The 22,665-nt window shown below is 43.7% G+C and overlaps 1 protein-coding gene across 11 annotated transcripts in view; it reads right to left on the minus strand.

Annotated features, from left to right (window-relative positions):
- LOC306915667 (calcium/calmodulin-dependent protein kinase type II subunit gamma) overlaps positions 1-22,665 on the minus strand; it is an 86,838-nt gene that overhangs the window by 46,672 nt on the left and 17,501 nt on the right. For all 11 annotated transcript variants that reach the window (XM_079493160.1, XM_079493157.1, XM_079493158.1 and 8 more), the window contains exons 3-6: positions 22,189-22,248; positions 7,418-7,472; positions 7,148-7,213; positions 907-979 (exon numbers count right to left, since the gene is read on the minus strand). In XM_079493160.1, the coding sequence (XP_079349286.1) occupies positions 907-979; positions 7,148-7,213; positions 7,418-7,472; positions 22,189-22,248 (254 nt within the window). The remainder of the gene's footprint in view (positions 1-906; positions 980-7,147; positions 7,214-7,417; positions 7,473-22,188; positions 22,249-22,665) is intronic.

Raw genomic sequence — 22,665 nt, forward strand, 5'->3', positions numbered from 1 at the left:
GTGACAAAGTGAATTTAATGTTGTTTAAAGTCATTTAATGCAATCAAATAGGACTTTTCTGATGTATGGGCTGTCAAGGCCAGAAAGTAGTTTTGTACGCCACTCTGGCACTCAGTAGGTGTATGGGTGTGCGCGTGACATCATCGTGTGACATCATTATACCCGGAAGTTATGCGGAAGCATAACCCTCTATAATCTGGCAATTCAAAAATATCCACAATACTCGCAAAGAAACTCGTTGTGAGCTTATAGATCGAACGTTTAAAAGATATATTATTAATACTGCATTTACACAAATCTTCTCGTATGGGGGTCCGAACTAGCACAAAAATATTCAGCATGACGACACATTTGTTTTGTCATTTGGGGGTCCTCGTCGACATGAAAATATTTGATTCTCATACATGACGGAAACGAGAGCGAGAGCGAGAGCGAGAGAGACCAATCTGAGAGAAAAGAAGGGATGGAGATTCAAACCAGAGACAGAGGCAAAAAGCTCTTATCTCCATAATTTAACTTTTTATGTTTCTCTTTTCGAAGATTAATACCCTACTTTGTCACACTACAGTGTCACACAACAATAAATAGCAAAAGCAGCAATTGCGATGTGTTTTGGGCTTGTAGATCTGCAATTTATATAACTTTAGAATTTGAATCCTGAAAATTAAGCGTTTTGGACATACAGGGTTTCCACCCGACAGACACGGAAGAACAAGATGGAGCGACATAGAAGCTCCATGGATGCATGCGTTGCCATGGTCACGAGCGGAGGTGTGTGTATGCGTGTGTGTGTGTGTGTGTGTGTGTGTGTGTGTGTGTGTGTGTGTGTGTGTGTGTGTGTGTGTGTGTGTGTGTGTGTGTGTGTAAGTGCGCGTGATGTTTCCACGGAAACGGGAAGGCACTCACCTTGAGGTCTCTGTGTACAATATCGTGCTGGTGGATGTGATTGACACTCTCCAAGATCTGACTAATGCACTGACTGCATAGAGAGACAGACAGACAAGACAGAAAGAGAGGACAAGACAAGGATTTCAATCATTGGTCTCGTTACAAGAAGAAGAAAAAACACATCATTAGAAAAAGTGGTTCTCAAAGTGTGTGTGTGTGTGTGTGTGGGGGTGGGGGGGGGGGGGGGACGACAAATTAGTTATTTTAAATTTTGACATAAAATCTTCTCTTATTGGGGTCTTTGGCAACAAACTATTTTCAGGCAAGGGTCTGTGTGCTAAACATCAATTTGGGGTTCCTCGACATGATGTTGTAAATGCCTTGATTTCTCATCACAAAACAATAATTATTGTTTACCTTTCTTTTATAGTTTAACATTTTAACTAGTTTTTCAGAATAAAGTTGCTTTACATAAACATAATAAAAAAAAGAACCTTGAGTAATTTATTATTATTATTAGAAAAGTGTCTCCTGAAAAGCATGTTAAATGATTTTATGATTTGAGGTATTCACACATTGACACAGCTCCTAATGGCAGGTTCCATGAGGAATCCATTGCATAGACATATACAGTACTAATTACTTACTAAAACTGATCATGCATGTGATTGTTTGATAGGATTATGAATTAATGTCCTTGTGCAGTTGTACTACATCACTCCTCAAAATCATCACCACCATCGTTCAACAAAACCAGCTAAATGTAGGTCAAGGTGAAATCCACAACACAATTCAAGGTGAACTTTTTCAAATGATTTAAAAAATATTTTCCACAACTAAAAATTACTAGGAGCTTTACAGTATGATCTGTTGCAATGCGAGGCATTGTGAGCTTACAGATCACATTTTTTTTTTTAGGTTTAAATAGTCAGGGAATATTATCAGAATAATCTGGGAATACATTCCTTGTAAACCTACAATTATCTTCACCAATGTGTTTGTAAGGGTGTTTACTAACATATCCCACATTGGTTGCTATTCAACCACCCAATCAACAACCAATATATGGCAAAATGTTCTAAATTTCATTTTGCATTAAGTAGCATGTGACACGTCAAACTAGGGGGTTTTCATGATTCTGAATCCATTGCAAGCATTAGTTTTGCAGAAAAACACTCCTTCGGCTAAAAATGGCCATAGCCGTCATCACAAAATGTGACGAGGTCAGCACATTTGGGCTCATTTGGGCAATGGTCGAATTTATCCCAAGAAGTGTTTTTCGTGCAAAACTAATGCTTGGAATGGGTTCAGAATCATGAAAAATCCCTAGTTTGTCATGTCACATGCTACTTAAAGTATAATGACATTTAGAACATTTTGCCATATATTGGTTGTTGATGGTACCCCAACTTTCAGCAGCTGTCAAAAATTCCCCTAGGGTGGTTGAATAGACCAGGTATGACACCTTTACAATTTAAAACACATTGGTGAAGAAAAGTCTTAGTCATGGTTGAATCACAGTTTCAACCCATCTTCATAGAAGTGATCCTCGCTCTTTCTCCTTATAATATGACACAGTTTGTACGCACTGTGTGTTTCAGAGGAGGAATGTAGACATCTCAGAAACCTGCCTTTTGTCTGGTGAGTGGGTGGCACAGGTTTGACCGCAGGAATCCGTATTGTGGGGGAAAGCCCGCTCAGAAAATAGTAGATCGACAAGCTCACAAGTCACAACGCGCCGTTAGCTTGTCGATTGGCTATTTTCAGCGAAAGCTTCCCCCCACAACAACAACAGAGAATACACTAGTACAGAGCCCTGAGGGGCTCCCCTCAACCATATGGGGTTGAAGTGGGTTGAAGTGCCCGCCCACCACCGGTACTGGACAGGTACTGTAGTGTGCTTCCACTTTTCCTATCGTTGCCTCTGGCTTGGCCGGGTGCTCCGACAACAAAAGGTGATTGGGGACGCTGGAAAGAGTGTGTTCTCTGTCGCTGTACTAGTGTCTCCTACTGGTAGGCTAGGGCAGTGGTTCTCAACCTTCTCAGGCTAAAAAGGTCATGTGGGGAGGACCCCCCTGGGGCTCCCGACCCACAGGTTGAGAACCACTAGCTGGAACAGCCACACACAGTGAGTGCCCTTACCTGTCAGGTAAAAATAGAGCTCAACACTGACCTACAGAGTCCACCCGTTTCCAGAAGCCCATTAATTTACTGATGACATGAACTGCAACCATAATCCTTTTGATTCGGGTCGAAAAAAAGGGATTGGAAAAACGCAAAAGAAAAAGAAAAAAAAGGGGATGGCTTAAGTGCAAGAGTGTGTACGGTACATATTTTAAGAAACCCACAAACCATTTGGGCATATCTTTCCTAGGCTAGATTAGCCTGCTTCTTCTTAACGTTAACCTTTGTCAGTGTTATGGTGTAAACTATGCACACAACCATCCCTCCAGGCTATGGGATCTGAGTGGTAAACAGTTCTAAACTCACATGACATTTCACGAGGGCAGCAATAATACCATAGTTAACACGACCAATGAGACAGTTTAGGATTGTGTGGGGTGTATTTCTAATAACATTGCTAATATATATTTAAAAAATAAGAAAAATAATTAAGAATAAAAAAATATGTTTTCTTTTACTTCTAACAGGAATATATACCCTTGTTTCACATCCATGATGCTTGTCTACCTTGGATAAGTATGGCCGGATGGTGACGTTATGGCCAATGATATAATTGAGGGTTTTCAATAGGGGGTCCTCAGCGTTACTACAAGGGGGCCACCAAGTCTTTGTGTAATTGGAACTTTTTTATGCTAACCACTTTGCATCCCAATTCTGAAGGGAACATTAGCTGAAAATAGCAGATCTACAAGCTTGTATATAGACTATTTTCGGCAAAGAGGTTTGGTGTAGGGACTAAGTACAGAGTGAAAGGTCAAGTTTACTAAGTATACTATTGACGGATTAAATGGTTAAATATCTGAAAAAACACGTTAAAAATGAATCCAACATACACTGATAACAGTGCAGTGTCAAAGTCTATGACGCTATATAGACAAATCCGCAGAGGGGTTCCCTGGGCGCAATCATAGCTGTGGTGTCGCATTAAGCGCAGCTTGACACTGCAGCATTGGTTGCATACAGCTAGCCTACAGGGCACCGCTCTGCGGATCTGTATACATATGATGTTAAGTAGTGGGGGTCCCTACTTCATCGCTCTCAGCTAAGGGGTCCTTGGTCTGAAAAACATTGAAGACTCCTGCTCTATGGAGAATAAAAATCACTCGTGTGAAGTGAGGGGCGCAAGATGTATTTAAATGGCCCAAATCATGGCGTCTTACGTTGTCATGTAGTGCCCTAAACAAACATTAAAGTGCATAGACTTCAATGGCAAACGATTTAAGTCACTCTAAACAAACGTTACGAATCCCATAGACTTGGCTGTCATATGACGTAATCTTCAAAAGCCATGTATTGGGGGGGCTAGTGCCCCTCAAACATGGGATTTAATTTTCTCCTAGAGCCTCACTGTTGATCTCCATAAGCAGCTTGTGACTCCATGTGAATCAGAGGGTACATGTGGCTGTCCACAGTGACAGAGGACCACGCTGCACCCAGGGGACATGTGGCTGTGTCTACAGTGACAGAGGACCACGCTGCACCCAGGGGACATGTGGCTGTGTCTACAGTGACAGAGGACCGCGCTGCACCCAGGGGACATGTGGCTGTGTCCACAGTGACAGAGGACCACGCTGCACCCAGGGGACATGTGGCTGTCCACAGTGACAGAGGACCGCGCTGCACCCAGGGGACATGTGGCTGTGTCTACAGTGACAGAGGACCACGCTGCACCCAGGGGACATGTGGCTGTGTCTACAGTGACAGAGGACCACGCTGCACCCAGGGGACATGTGGCTGTGTCTACAGTGACAGGGGACCACGCTGCACCCGGGGGACATGTGGCTGTGTCTACAGTGACAGGGGACAGCGGCTGCACCCAGGGGACATGTGGCTGTGTCTACAGTGACAGGGGACCACGCTGCACCCAGGGGACATGTGACTGTGTCTACAGTGACAGGGGACAGCGGCTGCACCCAGGTGACATGTGGCTGTGTCTACAGTGACAGGGGACAGCGGCTGCACCCAGGTGACATGTGGCTGTGTCTACAGTGACAGGGGACCACGCTGCACCCAGGGGACATGTGGCTGTGTCCACAGTGACAGAGGACCATGCTGCACCCAGGGGACATGTGGCTGTGTCTACAGTAACAGGACAGCGGCTGCACCCAGGGGACATGTGGCTGTGTCCACAGTGACAGAGGACCACGCTGCACCCAGGGGACAGCGGCTGCACCCAGGTGACATGTGGCTGTGTCTACAGTGACAGGGGACAGCGGCTGCACCCAGGGGACATGTGGCTGTGTCCACAGTGACAGAGGACCACGCTGCACCCAGGGGACATGTGGCTGTGTCTACAGTGACAGAGGACCACGCTGCACCCAGGGGACATGTGGCTGTGTCTACAGTGACAGGGGACCACGCTGCACCCGGGGGACATGTGGCTGTGTCTACAGTGACAGGGGACAGCGGCTGCACCCAGGGGACATGTGGCTGTGTCTACAGTGACAGGGGACCACGCTGCACCCAGGGGACATGTGACTGTGTCTACAGTGACAGGGGACAGCGGCTGCACCCAGGGGACATGTGGCTGTGTCTACAGTGACAGTGACGATCTAGGCTATACAGCCAATGAGGTTTAACCACTTAAGCCCTACTACGCCGGATGAGAACTGCGCCTGAAAAGTGTCCAAGCGGAAGTACAGGAACGTGTCGTGCACATCCGTTTACATTCCGCAGGTGATTGGACAAAAAAGATAGCTACACTCTTTGCCGCTAGTAGCCATTTAATTTTCTTTTCTCCTCGTGAGATGAGAAAAGGTTTGGGAATGATGTTACTGAAGTCCCATTTTATAATTCAGCTACTTGAAAATAGTTGCGTCACTCCGGACAGGCTCCAGCCAGGGTGAAAGGTCAAGCTTGGCGACATAACAAACACCCTCAGGGTGTTGGTTATGTATGCGTGTGCGTTAACTGTTATGTGTGTGCATTAGTAAATGTGCATCTAAAGCCCTCCCCCTTGTGCAGAACAAGACAAAAGACCCCTTAATCCAATTAGACAGCAGACCCATAAGCCGGCACCACACAGCAACAGTAGGAAGACATGGGAACACATGGGCAGAGGAAAGCATAAATCAGTGCCGAGCTTGACACCAAATTTGTGTGTTTTTTCGTTTTAGTCTAATCCTTTGAATACAATTTAATTGATTTTTTTTTATTTGTTCATATTTTATGGAATGTTTCAGTGTTAAAAATAATTTTGACTGAATCTAGAGTTGATTTTGTCGACTAAAATGTATTTTACACTTTGTTGCATGTTGAAAACAGCCGGTCTACAAGCTCACAACGCGTCGCAGCGTGATGCGTTGTGAGCTTGTAGAGCTGCTATTTTATGTGCTATTTTATGTTTTATGTTGTGTTGCACATTTTATGTGCAACACAACATAAAATGACTTTTCGTACCTCCCTGACATTTTAGCTTAGTTTTTAATTTAGTTTTTATGTAGTTTGTCAGTGAAAAAAAGGTAGTCGACGAACAATTTTCATCATAGTTTTAGTCGACGCAATCAACAGTGGAGAGGACGATCGCGTAGGGAGTAGGAGACAAAGGAGACTATAGTGTTGGACTGGAGAGATGGGAGGAGAAGAGAGAGAGAGGGTAGCATACTGATGCACTCGTTGACACCAGGAATGCAGTCGCTGACAGGAATACAAGCAGACCAATAATCACCAGAGGGGTGTGTGTGTGTGCACGCGCATGTGTGTGTGAGAGACGGAGAGATTGTGAGTTTGTCCGTGCCTGTGAATCCTGTTCTTATTATTTCGTCTGTGTGTAATACACAGTGAAATCCTCAGTGTTAATTCAACTCTCTTGACAGCAGGCAAATGGAACCGAACGAACCAGAGTTCTTGTGTGGAGTTCCGTTGGAGACAGCAGCACATACCTGGCATCAGCCCGGTCATTATTTCTCCATGTTTAATAGGCTACACAGTAAAATCCTCAGTGTTAATTCAACTCTTTTGACAGCGTGTAAATGGAAGCGAATGGACCCGTTTGTACACTCTCAAAAAGAGGGCCGTGTTTTAGAGTGAGTTCTTGTGTGTGGAGTAGTTCACCATGGGAGACAGTAGCACATACCTGGCATCGGCCTCACTGTAATACTCCCGGGCTACAATGTCTTCAAACAACTCTCCCCCTGTCACCCTGAGAGGGAGAGACAGAGACAGAGAGAGAGAGTGGGGGCAGAGAGAGAGACACACAGGGAGAGAGAAAGAGAGAGGCAAGGCTGTTAGCATACACATACAAACAGACCATAGTCACGCGCATGGATACAATCTCAAATGTCACAGCGTGTGCGCCCGCGAGTGTGTGTGTGTGTGTGTGTGCACGCACGAAGAAGATACTCACAGGTCAAAGACAAGGTAATGAAAGCCTTCCTCTGAAATGCTGTCATGGAGTCTCACTGCAAGGAGAGAAAGAAACAGAATGAGGGGGAGGAGAGGTGAAGGGGATGGGGATGGGGGGAGGCAGAGAGGGAGAGAAAGATGGGAATGAATGCGGGAACAGTTAAAGCAAACAAAAGGAAATTCTCCACAGCTTTTCAACCTTATCTCTCCGCGTTTATCGGCAGGAGTGATGATCAATACAAGGTGTTAAGTCCGTCAAAGATCTCCGTGTGGCCGACGAGGCAGGAAATCGAAAGCGCCACAGTTCATAGTCGCTTGGACATAATCTTTTTTTATTTTTTAAATAAAAGAAGTTAAAGAACCTACAGTCATTCTCCTGTCTGCCACTAGGTGTAATAATGGGCTTAGGAACTGATCGAAACAATGCCTTCGCATTGAATTCTGGGTATTGCAGGATCATCCAGCACCATGTTCAGAGGGGGACAGAAAGCTGCATCGATGGACAGAATTAACACCACAAACTGACGTGGGGACATTCCTATAAATAAATCCTACCCCATCGCTCTGCAGGCCGCCCTACAAGCTTGTAGATCTGCTATTTATTTTATTTTATTTTATTTGATCAAGTTTATCTTGAAAATTTGCACAAATCTTTGAATATATATATTTTTAAACAAACCTTTTTAACTCAAATCTTTGCTTCTGGCGGTCCCTGGAACATGATATTTTGAGATGGCGGTCGGGGGCCAAATTCATATCATTTTGAGGGTCCTCGACCCCTCGACATGAAAACTGAGTGAGAACCACTGTAGCCTGGAAACCAGACAAATGTGCCACAGGAAAAAAGAAATCCCTGGGGAGATTGGTTTGGCACTCCTCAGTTTGAATTACATTTAGCTCAGCCCAGGGTTGTGGGTGACCAATCAGAGCCCACTATGCAAAGTGAGACTTTTTTGGAATCCGTTTGTATCAGTTTCCCCTTGGAAATAAATCTTCCACATCGAAGTTCCAGACTAATATCTAGTTATATTAGTATACACTACAGCAACTTAAGCTTTTCAGAAAACTGTTAGGATTTAGAAAAACATTTTCTGAATCTGCCTCAAGTCTTAATTGAGAAAACAGCAAGCACAAATGTCCTTCGTCAGCGCTGAGGAAGACCCGTTGGGTTGAAACACATCCATTGTATGGCCATGGAGAGGTAAACAAAACTACGTGAAAAGGACATTCATCGTTTCATGACATTGTCTCCTTGAGACTTGTTTATTAATCTGGAGTGTTGCGGGCGTTCTGCTCTGCAGTGCTTCCCCTTAGGGAATTTAAAATATATTTTCCAGTAACACTTGCTAGATGCATCCCGCATCTGAGATGTGTTTTTGGCATAGTTAACCCATTTTGACCTGACATCAGATTCAAAAAATGTCTTCTACATCCTGACAGTTTTCTGAAAAAGCTATGTTTCTATGTCAGTCGTTCTTCGATTTTTCAAAAATAGCAGACCTACAAGCTCGTGAGCTTGTAGATCTGCTATTTTTCAATAGCTAAAGCATAACATAATGCCAACACCAAAAGGGGTTCCTGCCCAAAATGGGTTAATATAGCAGTAAAATCTGCTTAACACTTAATTATAAGCACTCAGAAATATGCATCAAGCTCTATTAACAATAATCATAGCACATAATTAAAGCATTCTATAATGACTTATTAAAGTCATTATAGAATTATAATCCTTGACTTTATAAGTCATGTCATGATTTCATTATGAGTTCTTATGACTTATGAGTGCTAATAACTTGTTATAAGTTGTTATAATGCATTGCAAGTGTGTTTATAGCGCATTATAGGCATGGGATGCATAGCCAGTATTACCAAATTCTGTCTGTTTCGGTCATTCTGTCTTCCTACAAATCCTGTGATGCATTTGACGGGCACAGGCGGCACACCCATTTCGGTCCATGACCACAATTACATTAACCTTATTCATATTTTCTAAAGTCAAGTTCACCATTTTGCTATAAACACCACAATAAAAAAACAAGGACAACTTCACAGCCCACCAAGGGCAGTGGCCAAAAAGCTAGCATGCACATGTTGTACTTTTCACATTGATAATAATTTACCCCACTAACATTATAGGGTAAACCTTTCAACACGACTTGGACGATGTTTCAGAAAAGAGAAAATGCAAAAAGAAAATAAGACTTCAGTGTTATGGGCTGCTGGGAAAATTCACCCTACAGTGAATATATATATACACACACAGATTATATGTTGAAGATGGGCACTCGGGCGGCGCAGTGGTAATGTAGCTGCCCACCAGACACGAGTCTGGGGGTTCGAATCCACCATCCATGTTCGAGCATCTATCTATCGAACACAATTAATAGTAGTAATAATAATAGCTGCAAGAAGCTATAAAACGGGGTCAAGCCCAAAAAGAAAAGCGCTATACGCAATATACTAGAGGTGCATGATTATGAAATTATGACCGATATGCGATCTCCGATTATTTGTAGGGTCATATCTGCCGATACCGATTCTGACCGATTCCGATATTATACAGAGGACCACAATGGAAACAAGCCTAGACCCTATAGGGGCTTGGCCCAAAGCCAATACGACGAATTAGACCGTTCCTCACCCAGGAGTCAGCCCAGCTCCTAATCCAGACAACAGTCTTGTCAAAACTTGACTATTGTAACTCCCTCCTTACTGGCCATCCGGCATGTGCACTTAAGCGTCTCCAACTGAACCAAAATGACGCAGCTCGCTTGGTCTTCAACCAGCCAAAATTCTCACATGTCTCACCCCTTCTCCGCTCCCTCCACTGGCTCCCGGTCGCTGCCCGCACAGAATACAAAACTCTGATGCTGGCATTCAAAGCAACCAAAAGGTATGGCTCCCCCATATCTTGCAAATATGATCGAACCCTACAAACCCTCCCGCGCACTCAGATCAGCCAACGCAGGGAAGCTGGAACGCTCCACACGTCCCAAACTCTTCTCCCTTCTGGCTCCAAAACTATGGAATGCACTTCCCATTACAATCAGAACTGCAGCCTCACTCCCAATCTTCCGCCGTAGTCTGAAAACCCACCTTTTCAGACTCCATCATGGCCCGTAGCACTTAGATAGCACTTTTTGTAGACTTAGATTTTGATACAGACTTATAGCATACGTTACATAGACAGCACTAGAATTGCATTGTATGTAGTCATAGCACTTACATATGTATAGTACTAGAATTTCGCGGGCCTTCGGCCCGCTCATCCCAGAGTTGCGTTGGCCCGCGTTGCGATACAGAAGTCCACAGGTACAGAAGTCCACAGTGACACGCGTTGTATGCAGCTGTTTTGTGTTGCAGCGCGTGCGCGCGTGTGCGTGTAGTGTTGTTGGTGTTGTTGTGATCCATATATGCGCCTTGGTTCGTCCCGTTTGTTCCACGCCAGGTGTAGATTTTTGCATCACGCAATCGTCACCCCTACACAGCAGTCATTAATTAATGGTCTTGATTGCCTATGCGTTGAAGTTATATAGGGTGAAAAGCGTGAAATGCACAGGCTCATGTTACATCGCTGCTGGCTGCCACTGCCACTCTCTCTCTCTCGCTCTCTTCTCTGTCCTCCCTCGCTGGGGGGGGGGGGGGGGGGGGGGGGATTAGTTGCGCTGCCTCCGACAGTGCTATACTTCTCCAGCAGCGGTGCAGAACCGAGAGAGTGACACATTCTTTTGGATGTAAACTGCGCAACGTTTAGCTTTAAAGATCGGATTGTGTAGTCGCACCGGTGCTACAAAGTGAATTGTACAACTTGCACGGTGATATGTGAAGTCGCAAATGCGAGTACGTAGTCGCACTGTCGAGCCCTGTGTAGTGTAGTGCAATTTGCGCTGCATCGCGCGGCGATCCAAATCCCCCCCCCCCCCCGCGCGCGCACACACACACACACACACACACACACACACACACACACACACACACACACACACACACACACACACACACACACACACACACACACACACACACACACACACACACACACACACACACACACACACACACACACACACACACACACACACACACACACACACACACACACACACACACACACACACACACACTGTACGTAGCTTTTTGTTGTTGCAGCGCGCGCGTGTGCGTGTGGTGTTGCTGTTCGTATCCATATATGCGCCTCGGGTGTGGGGATCGCCATGTGAGGGGGCTAGCCAATAAGGGCCCTGTGTTGCATGTGGAGAATTGTGTAGGTTAGTGTGTGTGGTGTAGCCGAACGGGGTGGTGAGAACATGAGGGGGATGTAGCACAGCAATCGGTGACCCCTACATTAAGCTGTGTTGCTCCCAAGATGCAGTGCAAATGCGTGTTGTAGCAACCGTAGCCAATGGGAAAACAGGATGCAGTGTTGCCAGGTCCGCGAATTGTAAGCGAGTTGTAAGTAGCGTGTTGAATGGCATTTTGTCTGGGCTTGTTTTCATAGACGTGGCAACAAATTAGGCGGGGGTGTCGGTGCTTGTGGCGTGTTTGTGTTTATTATTAGGGACCAAGAAGTCACGCAGTGACTTTGGTCACTCTTTGTTTTTGTGTTTATTTTTCTTCTTCTTCTTCTTCTTCTCCTTCTTCTTCTTCTTCCGCCAAAAATAGCTGTTCTGACTGAATGGTGCAGTCGGTTTTCGCGAAACGCGGTAATCTGGTAGAGGGCCATGCCAAACGGTGAATATGCGACGCCCAAGACGATTGGCCAAATGGTGGCGCTATAGCGCTCAATTGAAAATGCTAACTTTGAACGTGCATAGCTCATGAACCGTTTGACCGTTGGCAATGACACTTTGATACCCATATGCGTATCCTCATGCTGAACAACTTTCGTGTTCTGACTTTTGACCTCTGACCTTTAGATCACCCGCCATTTTGAATTATATGATCAGTACTTTATTTTATTCTCCTTCTGCCAAAAATAGCTGTTCTGACTGAACCGTGCAGTCGGTTTGCGCAAAACTTGTCAACATGATAGAGGACCATGCCAAACGGTGACTATGTGAAGCCCATCATGATTGGCCAAATGGTGGCGCTATAGCACTCAATTGATGCAAAACTTGCAAAACTTGCAAACTTTGAACGTGCATATCTCATGAACCGTTTGACCGTTGGCAATGACACTTTGATACACATATGTGTCTCCTCATGCCGAACATCTTCCGAGTTCTGACTTTTGACCTCTGACCTTTAGATCACCCGCCATTTTGAATTATTTGAAAAACAGTTCAAATGTAACTCCTCCCAGAATCTTTGCTCAAAATGCACGAAAACTTCTACACGTGAACTTTGGACCTATACGGACAAATAATCGTAGCACATTTTTGTTAAGTGAAAAAATGAAGTTTTTATGAGCCAATGAAAATTGCTGTTTTGTGAAAATTATTCTTCTGCCTCTAATACACACACATGCTTATGTCACTTTACTATGCGAATCCCATCATGATTGGCCAAATGGTGGCGCTATAACACTCAATTGATGCAAAACTTGCAAACTTGCAAACTTTGAACGTGCATATCTCATGAACCGTTTGACCGTTGGCAATGACACTTTGATACACATATGTGTCTCCTCATGCCGAACAACTTTCGTGTTCTGACTTTTGACCTCTGACCTTTAGATCACCCGCCATTTTGAATTATATGAAAAACAGTTAAAATGTAACGTCTCCCAGAATCTTTGCTCAAAATGCACGAAAACTTCTACACGTGAACTTTGGACATATACGGACAAATAATCGTAGCACATTTTTTCTAAGTGAAAAAATGAAGTTTTTATGAGCCAATGAAAATTGCGCGCGCACGCACACACACACACACACACTAAAGTTTATACTGAATGATGTTACTGTTTAGAATGAGTCAACTGACTGTGTCTGCATAGCTCAGTTGGTAGAGCTCTCGCCGTTGGACCACAAGGTTGTGTGTTCAAATCCCGGTAAAGACAACTCAGTGTATCCATTGTGTGCTGCAAGATTTGTGATGACTCAACTATATAAATATTGAACTAGATTACATTTGACCCATCAGGCACTAGGACATGGCATCACAATAATAGAGATACTAGTAACTGAAATAGTGTAATAAGTCTCATAGTGTAATATTGTAATTGTGTAATATTGAAATAGTGTATTGAGTCAAATTTTTTAATAGTGTAATAAGTGTATTTAGTGTAATAGTGTAATAGTGTAATAGTAGTGTAATAGTGTAATAAGTGCAATGTGTAATACCGTACTGTACTGTACCATACTGTGCTGTACCGTATTGTACCATATGGTACTGTACTGTACCATACTGTGCTGTACTGTACTGTACTGTACTGTACTGTACTGTACTGTACTGTACTGCACCGTACTGTACTGTACTGCACCATACTGTACTGTACTGTACTGTACTGTACCATACTGTACCATACTGTACCGTACTGTACCGTACCGTACCGGGACATGTTATGAGCATGTAGATCTGCTAATTTCTAAAAGTCTGAGTACTTATGCTGAACTAACACTGAATGATTTTCCTGTTAACAATGGAGTAACTGATTGTCTCCGTGTAGCTCAGTCAGTCGAGCTCTTGCCGTTGGACCACAAGGTTGTGTGTTCAAATCCGGGTAAAGACAACTCAGTGTATGCATTGTGTCCTGCAAGATGTGTGATGACTCAACTATAGAAATATTGAAGTAGATTACATTTGACATATTGTTGAACGCCCTGTGGGCTATATCAGTGAGATCAATAACTTTAAAGACTGGTGTGATAATAGCCACCTTATGTTAAACACCACAACAACTAAAGAGATGATCTTCAATCCAAATCCATGGTTATGAACGATTGTCTGCCTAACACACACACACGCATGCAGCCACGCACGCAGGCAGGCAGGCAGGCAGGCAGGCAGGCAGGCAGGCAGGCAGGCAGGCAGGCACACACACACACACACACACACACACACACACACACACACACACACACACACACACACACACACACACACACACACACACACACACACACACACACACACACACACACACACACACACACACACACACACACACACACACACACACACACACACACACACACACACACACACACACACACTTTAACTGTGCGTGAAAACACACTGTAGTAATGGATAAAGACATGCCTAAAATGAGGACACACCTTCTTGTTACCAAATCACTGAATGGTTTTACTGTTTACAATCTAGTCACTGTCAATATTGTCTCTGTGTAGGTCAGTCAGTAGAGCTCCCGCCTTCGGTCCACAAGGTTGTGAGTTCAAATCCCGGTACCGACAACTCAGCTCGTCAGTCTCATTTGTGCATGTTGTTCTTATTGCGCATTGTTCTTCTTCTATCTTGGTCCCGCTTTATCGCTGCTTGCAGCTATATTTTATATTGATATTGTTTGCGAGTGTGGACGGGAGCCGGCTTTAGTGGCAGTGCGATGACAATTTTTACGCGGGTGGTGTGGAGTGTGGCCGAGCGGCGCGACATTAGGAGATAGGGAACGAACGACGCGGAGGGTAAGTGTGTGACGTGTTAGTGTGTTGTTGCAGTGTGTGTTGCAGCGTGTTGCAGCGTGTCAGTGACGTAGTAGCTGGTGACTTTCTTTTCGTGGTTCGGGCTTTGGGGACACCTTTTCAAATGTATAATAGATAGTATATGTATAGTTTATATGTATAGTTTCATTATATAGATATTCCACTGTTACATTCTTAGTAGCTTACGCATGTTTCATGATAACTACTTTTTATGTATGTGATGTATTGCCATGCTTTTTGTTCTTGCTTAATGTAAATCGCTCTGGATTAAGAGCGTCTGCTAAATGCCTAAATTGTAAATTGTGAAGCCTGTAAATAAAATATTCAATCAATCAATAAATGGCATAATACTTTTCCAAGTGTCTGTTTTCACAACTGAATGACTACTGAATGAGAGGAGTACACAAATGAAATGTAGATTTATTTTAAATTTAATTTATTTTTTTCTGTTGAAAACCGATTAAATAATCTGTATTATTTTGAGACCATACCGATGGCATTTTTATGGCCGATATGCTGGTTTCAGTATTTATTTATGGTGTATTGTCTCTTTATTGTAGCAGTCAATTTATATTGGGGGTCGGGAGGGGGGTCCCGAGACATTGCCAAAGCATTTCCGGGGGTCCCCGGCCAAAAACGTTGAGAAGCCCTGATATACACAATGAGCTACAGAGAGGCATGTAATACACAGAGGCGTGATGTCATCATTCAAATTGGGCGTTTCTGAACAACAGGAAAGAATATAGAACTAGAAAAAGTGCCCTTCTGGGCACAGGTCTCCACCAGGAGGATAGGACTGTGTGAGATGTTTGGCAAAATGTTTAGGAGTAATATAAACATGTTTGCCTTTGATGGCAATTGGATGACTTGAGGCATTTTGTTCCAAAAATGTGTTTTTCAAAAATCAACCTGTTGGTGGCGCTATAACAGGCCAATGTGAAAAGGGTGGGATATATTCCTCAGCCTAGTAAGAAAATGTGTGAAAGATTTCACGTAAATTGCATGCTGCGTTCATGATTTGAGGCTTTTGTTCAAAACGGGCCAATCTTGCAAACTGTGAAAGCCAATTCTAGCCAATTAGGATGGAATATGAAATATCGGACAGATCCGACTTGAGCACATGACCATAGAGATAGTGTGTAACGATTTGTGAGATTTTTGGACAGAATCTGGAGGAGTAATATCAAAAAATGTGTTTTACAAAAGTCGGCCTCCTGGTGGCGCTATAAAAGGCAGATGCGGAAAATGCAGGTCAGAGGTTTGTCCTTGGCCTCTAGGGAGTGTGCATACAACGTTTCACGCAGATCGGTGCAGTTTTAGGTAAAAATGTGAAAAGCTGCCTCATGGTGGCGCTATAACAGGCCGTTCTGGAAAATGCGGGGCAGAGGTTCATCGTTGGCATCCAGGGAGTGTGTGTGCAAAGTTTGGCATCGACCGGGTTAACGGTGCCGGAGATTAGCTGTACACAGACGGACGGAAGGAAGGACGGACACACACACACACACACGGACGGACGGACACACACACGGACGGAGTGCAAAACATACTCTCTCCCCATGCCTTCGGCCTGGTGGAGACAATAATTAAACATAAAGGCTTTCTACAACCCATTCTGGGCAGGAACCCCTTTTGGTGTTCTAACCCTTCTGGACGGGAACCCCTCTTGGGGGTTCTGTACAGTATGTACAGTACTCAAAAATGACAAAAAAAATGATTCTGCTATATAAATATTTGAAGTATTCAGAAAACTTAGGTCAGGTTTGGGGTTTGTAGCCGTTCTTGGGTTTGTGATGTGTCCCCGACATGGCATGATGCTTGTTGAAAGCTGCAATCAGGGTCCGTGTTCCGGCCTAGTGTCGTTCACTGATTGGAGACTGGAGATGTCAGCTTTTTTTGTGATTGATTGGCTGAAGGGGTTGTCTGAGTAACGCTGTAGTCCGGTAACCAGAGTCCAGACTCCACTCACCTGAATGGAAATGCGATTTCAAGGGGAGTGGTTACCAAGGCCACGAAAACCTGGGCTTCCATAACACCTCAACAGTCTGATCACCTCCATGCCACGCCACCACATTGATGAAATAATTTGTTCAAAAGTAGCCCAGACCAAGTATTAACTGCATACTGTACATTAATATGCTTTTCAGATGGTCGACATTTGTCGTTAAAAAAATAAAAATGTTGTGGTCTCGTAAAGGATTTTTTGGTTTCCTTGAGCTGTACGTCATGATCATCAAGATTAAAACAATAAAAGGTTTTAAATACTTTAATTGAGAATATATGAAAGTTTCACATAATTATATGACAGAAGAAAATGAACTTTTACACAATATTCTAATTCAATGAGATGGACCTGTAATATAATGACATGCCCCAAAATAGGGGACACCAGGTTTAATGGATGAATGTTTAAAGTGGTGTCAGTGACAGACAGTGTTCCGTGTCATTTTAGATTTTTGCGGTATACAAGCTTTTTGCCGATATACAAGCTCACAGCGCGTCACTTCGTGCTGCAAGCTTGTACATCTGCTAATTTTTTTTCTTCTTTTTTTTTTATCTTGGGAAGTGTGAGAACTAGTGATTTAGAAGGATTTTGTAGAATTGACCTCGGGTCCTAATGGGTTAAAAGGCATGACAATATAACTGGCGGTGGCTGGCATGATGATGATGATGATGAAGCAGGTTGCAGGTTACACAGCCCAGTCTGGACAGCAGCGCAGGACAGGACAGGACGGCCATGCCGGGGTTATGTAAAATAAAAGTATCAGTTGTATAACAATAAGACGACGACGCAGGATGGCCCTGCAGCACGAAACGAGAGAGAGAGAACGCTCACTCCTCCTCCCATCCTCCAACCCTCTCTCTCTCTCTATCCATCTGTCTCCCACTGCCGCTCTCTCCTCTCTCTCTCTCTCTCTCCATCCCATCTGTCTCTTTCCGTGCCCTCTTTTTGTCCAAAGTTTCAACCAGGCCCGTGTTGGTATATGTCAAGAGGGGGGAGGGAGCGAGACGGAGAGAGAGAGAGAGAGAGAGAGAGAGAGAGAGAGAGAGAGAGAGAGAGAGAGAGAGAGAGAGAGAGAGAGAGAGAGAGAGAGAGAGAGGAGGCGAGGGGTGTGCTGTGTGCCTGGGGGGATGACAGAGAAACTAGGACAGCGAAGAAGAGAGGAAACTAAGGAGGAGGCCAGTTAAAAAAGGTGTCGCTGGTTTAGCAGTAGCACCCCCTGCCCCCCTCCCCTCCCCTGCACCCACCCACCCTCCATTCCTGCTCTACGCAGTGGTTCTCAAAGTGAGGTCTGATGGACCCCCCCCAGGTGTCCTTGCGGTGGTTCCAGGGGTCACCAGCAAAATGTGTATATTTTTTACCACAGGCTTCAGCTATTGCTCTGCAGGAGACTTGGCTCAGATCTGAACCCATTTGATTTGATCGTTAATTAGGGACCCGTTGCGACCACTTTAACCATTGTATATACAGGGTACATTTGTGCATTTAAAAAACAATCTTGCATTACAGCTGGAATATTTGGAATACAGTGGAATATTTTCGAAACAATCTCAACACAGATCTCCACCCGCCCTGCCCGACTCAAAAAAAATTCATGTGTCCTTGACATGACAAAGATCGATAACTACCGCTCTACAACACCACTCCTCAGGGATGCCGACTAGGCTTTCAGGGACTGGTTAGTCCTGGGATAACAGTCGGCCAGGTGAATGCAGTTACTGTAGCTACCTAAGCCTGCATTGCCAGGCATCCCTGAGGAGTGGTGTTGTAGAGCGGTAGTTATCGATCTCTGTCATGTGAATTTTTTTTGAGTCGGGCAGGGCGGGTGGGTAGCGTGGCATTGGTCCGACATCCCGTTAGTCTGACCATTACTAACACTATCCCAAACCCTAACCTCACAGGAAGCCACGGGTGATTTGTAACCAGCAGCACGGCTGATTTGTAACCCATGTAGTGAGCTTGTTACAGATCGGCAGGGCTGTAAAAAAGAATTTGCCTCAGTCAATTGATTGCCATTGCAACCCCACACCTATACCATTTGATTACTTGTCTTAACCAGTCCACTTTTCATAGTCGGTTTGCACTCTTCAGACACAGGCAGACAAGACAGACAGATACATATGGAGATAGATCTCCATATATGGAGACAAAAGGGACAGACAGTTAAAACGGGTGCTATGACAACAGGCATTGCATACTAGGTTCCCCTTCTCAACTTGCATCGTTAGGCTGGTGGCCGACGGGCACAGGCCTAGTCAAAAGTAATCAGTAAACTATGCTAAAAAAAAACTGGTCAAACTTTGGCCAAATTGTCAAATAATATAAGAAAGATGCAAACATTGTGAAACTGGAAATTCTGGAAAATCTACAAGCTCACAGCACCTTGAGGCTTGAAACACGAGGCATTGTGAGCTTGTAGATCTGCTATTTTCAAAAATACTGTGGAAGTGAGTCAGGACAAGTGCTTGTTGGGTGGGGGGTCCCCAGTTCAAATATGATTCCTTGTGGCTCATGGCCAACGAGCCGTCACATGACCGGTCTGGCCAATGAGGAGGGATCAAGACCTCACACGGTTTCCACCGGTTCTCGCGAGAGATGGCGAGTGAGAAGGGACACTCTTTACTTGAGAAAACAGAGACAGTAACATAGCAGCAATACTGGCCGCAATGGCACAGCGTAAACAACGCTGCCGACAGTCTTGATATACAAGCTTAGCTCCACAACTGTAAGGAGCGAACTAATGGCTAACGTAAATATATATATGGAAATAAGAATAAGTACATATATATATATATATTTAACGAACCATAATCAGAAAATAACACCAAAAATAACAATAATAAAACGGCTCGCCGTTACAGAGTCACGGCCTAAAAAGGTTGAGAACTGGCGTAGACAACCAGCAGCAGACCAGGGCTGAACCACTGGACTCTGCATCAACCTCGTATTTTGTCGTACTGTAAACAAATTATGCACCTGCTGTTGCTTGAGAGAGACCAGCCTGAGAGAGACTTTTTAATAGGGATGTCCCGATACACTTTTTTCGCTTCCGATCCAATCCCGATACCTCAATTTCTGTGTTAGCCGATACCGATACCGATACCAGTGTAGTGATATCATGTTGTGTTTATAGCTATATCTCGTGTTGTGTTTATAGCAGACTCCTCACTCAAATGTGCACTTGCAGTTTGGGCAACTCCAAAGCAAACTCCACATGCACCCACATTTTATTTACCTGCCATAGTGTCAACCCCTTACCCCTGTGTGGGATCTGTGGTTAGACTGGTATATTCGCCGATACCGATATGACCCGATATGACAAATAAGGGCCGATCCGATACTTTTCCCGATACCGATACAGTATCGGGACATCTCTACTATTTAAACATAATATAAATAGTGATCATAATCAATATTGACAACTTTATTTTCCCAAAATAGTTATTACGTACGTACTTTAACCACTTTCCACCGACAACTTAGTATTTTGGGCATGTACATTATACAGGTGAAGTCCAAAAAGAACAAACATTTGCCAATCTGCAAGCTTACAGCAGCAAAACGTTGTACCGTTGTACAACAAAGCATAAAATGGGGCTTAAAGGGGAAAACCACCCATTTTCAACATTTTACTATGTCATTAATGTACCTTAGAAAGCTGTTGTGAGGAAATAATAAAAAAGTCCCCCCATTCTGTGTTTCCTAGAACTGTAATTATGAAAAAAATCATTAACATGGTGAAACACATCTTGATGACATCATCAAGATGTGTTTCACCATGTTAATGATTTTTTTCAGACCTCTAGTTCTAGGAAACACAGAATGGGGGAACTTTTTTTATTATTTCCACACAACAGCTCTAAGTTACATTAATGACATAGTAAAATGTTGAAAATGAGTAGAATGCCCCTTTAAGTGGTTAAGAAATAACACATCATGGATGGAATCCATAAAAGTGTGAGAGATAAACAGCTGTTGCAAGGTGCTTTATAAATTATATACACTGGCGCCATGAGTTAACACGCCAAGGTTCAATCCCATTTGTTACTTTGTTTCAACCGAGGGAGTAATACAATACAATACAGTATGTTCTACTGTATATTTTAGGAAGGCATAATAATACAGTTTTATGTATTTACATTAATGATGTTGAAGCCAGAGGTTTCAAGGCTGGTGTCACACACCAGCGAGACCTGTGTAGATGAGCTATTTTGAGTCTTTTTCAAGTAAAACCAAGCCCTTAACAGTCAATATTTAATTTCAAGCTTTTTCCCCCACTACACCCATTAGTTAAGAAAAAAACTATTCTTAACTTTGATGGGCTTATGAAATATTAAAAATACTTTTGATGAAATATTAAACATACTTTTGATACAATTTAATATATATTACATTTTTAAACATTTTCCTTTGTACCAATTAATTGGTAATTAATTATGCGTAATTAATTATGCCATGGTCCGTCTATAGCCCACTGGTTGAGAATAGTGGAATTGATACACTTTGCATTTGGGGGGGGGGGGGGGGGAACTAAAAAGGGGGCTGAAAATTCACACTCCTACCAAGGTGCCAGATGTAAACCGCGGCACATGGTTCTTCACAAAGAAAGAACCAACAAGTGAAGGACCTTTCTAGGGGCCATATAGAACCGTTTTGTTAAAGTGGGTGAATTTCTCACACAGGCAGGCAGCTCCAAATAGCTTATCAGGCTTTGACAGATTCTCTCTGATACTGATAATACAACTCAGCCAGTTTCTCAGCCACTAATAACCGATTCTTGGTGCACTCTTCGCTTAAGAACCTTACCCTACATGGACTGAGAGGACACACACACACACACACACACACACACACACACACACACACACACACACACACACACACACACACACACACACACACACACACACACACACACACACACACACACACACACACACACACACACACACACACACACACACACACACACACACACACACACACACACACACACACACACACACACCTTGTGTGAAGAGGCTTAACCTTACACCTCTGCATACCTAATATACTATACTGCTACCCTAAAATGGCTTTGGAAAGCATGGAGATATCAGAATGTCCTCACCGTCCAGGACTTTTCCTATTTTTCACACTATTGTTTTTCCTATTTAGCACACACACACTCACCGATGTTGGAGTGCTTCAGCAAACGGCAGATCCGCGCTTCTCTCTCCAGCTTCTGATGGTCTGAGGGAGACAGGAAGCAAAATATTAAAGGCTGGTTATAACCATGATGAAAGATATTTCATACTGTGTATCGTTACCATACCACCATAACATTTTTCGTAAACTAAATAATGTCCTACTTCGTTGTTATATACTGTATTGTGCCGAATATATAAAGACATTTTCTTCCAATGAAAATATCCCAAAAAACAGCGTTGTATTATATTGGAGGTCTAGACCTTTTAACATGTAATTTAATTACACATCCAGATGGCGCCCGTGCCGTTGAAACCAGTGCAACACCCGCAAGACAACGAGAAACGACGTGACCATGTCGAACAGAGTGGTTAGAAAACTGGCCAAGTAACCAAATGACAGAGGAGTTACTGTATGATGCCTTCAATTTTCAACTGGAACCAACACAGCAGCGCAGTACCT

Source organism: Electrona antarctica (assembly GCF_951216825.1).
Source record: "Electrona antarctica genome assembly, chromosome: 22".
Classification (NCBI taxonomy): Eukaryota; Metazoa; Chordata; class Actinopteri; order Myctophiformes; family Myctophidae; genus Electrona; species Electrona antarctica.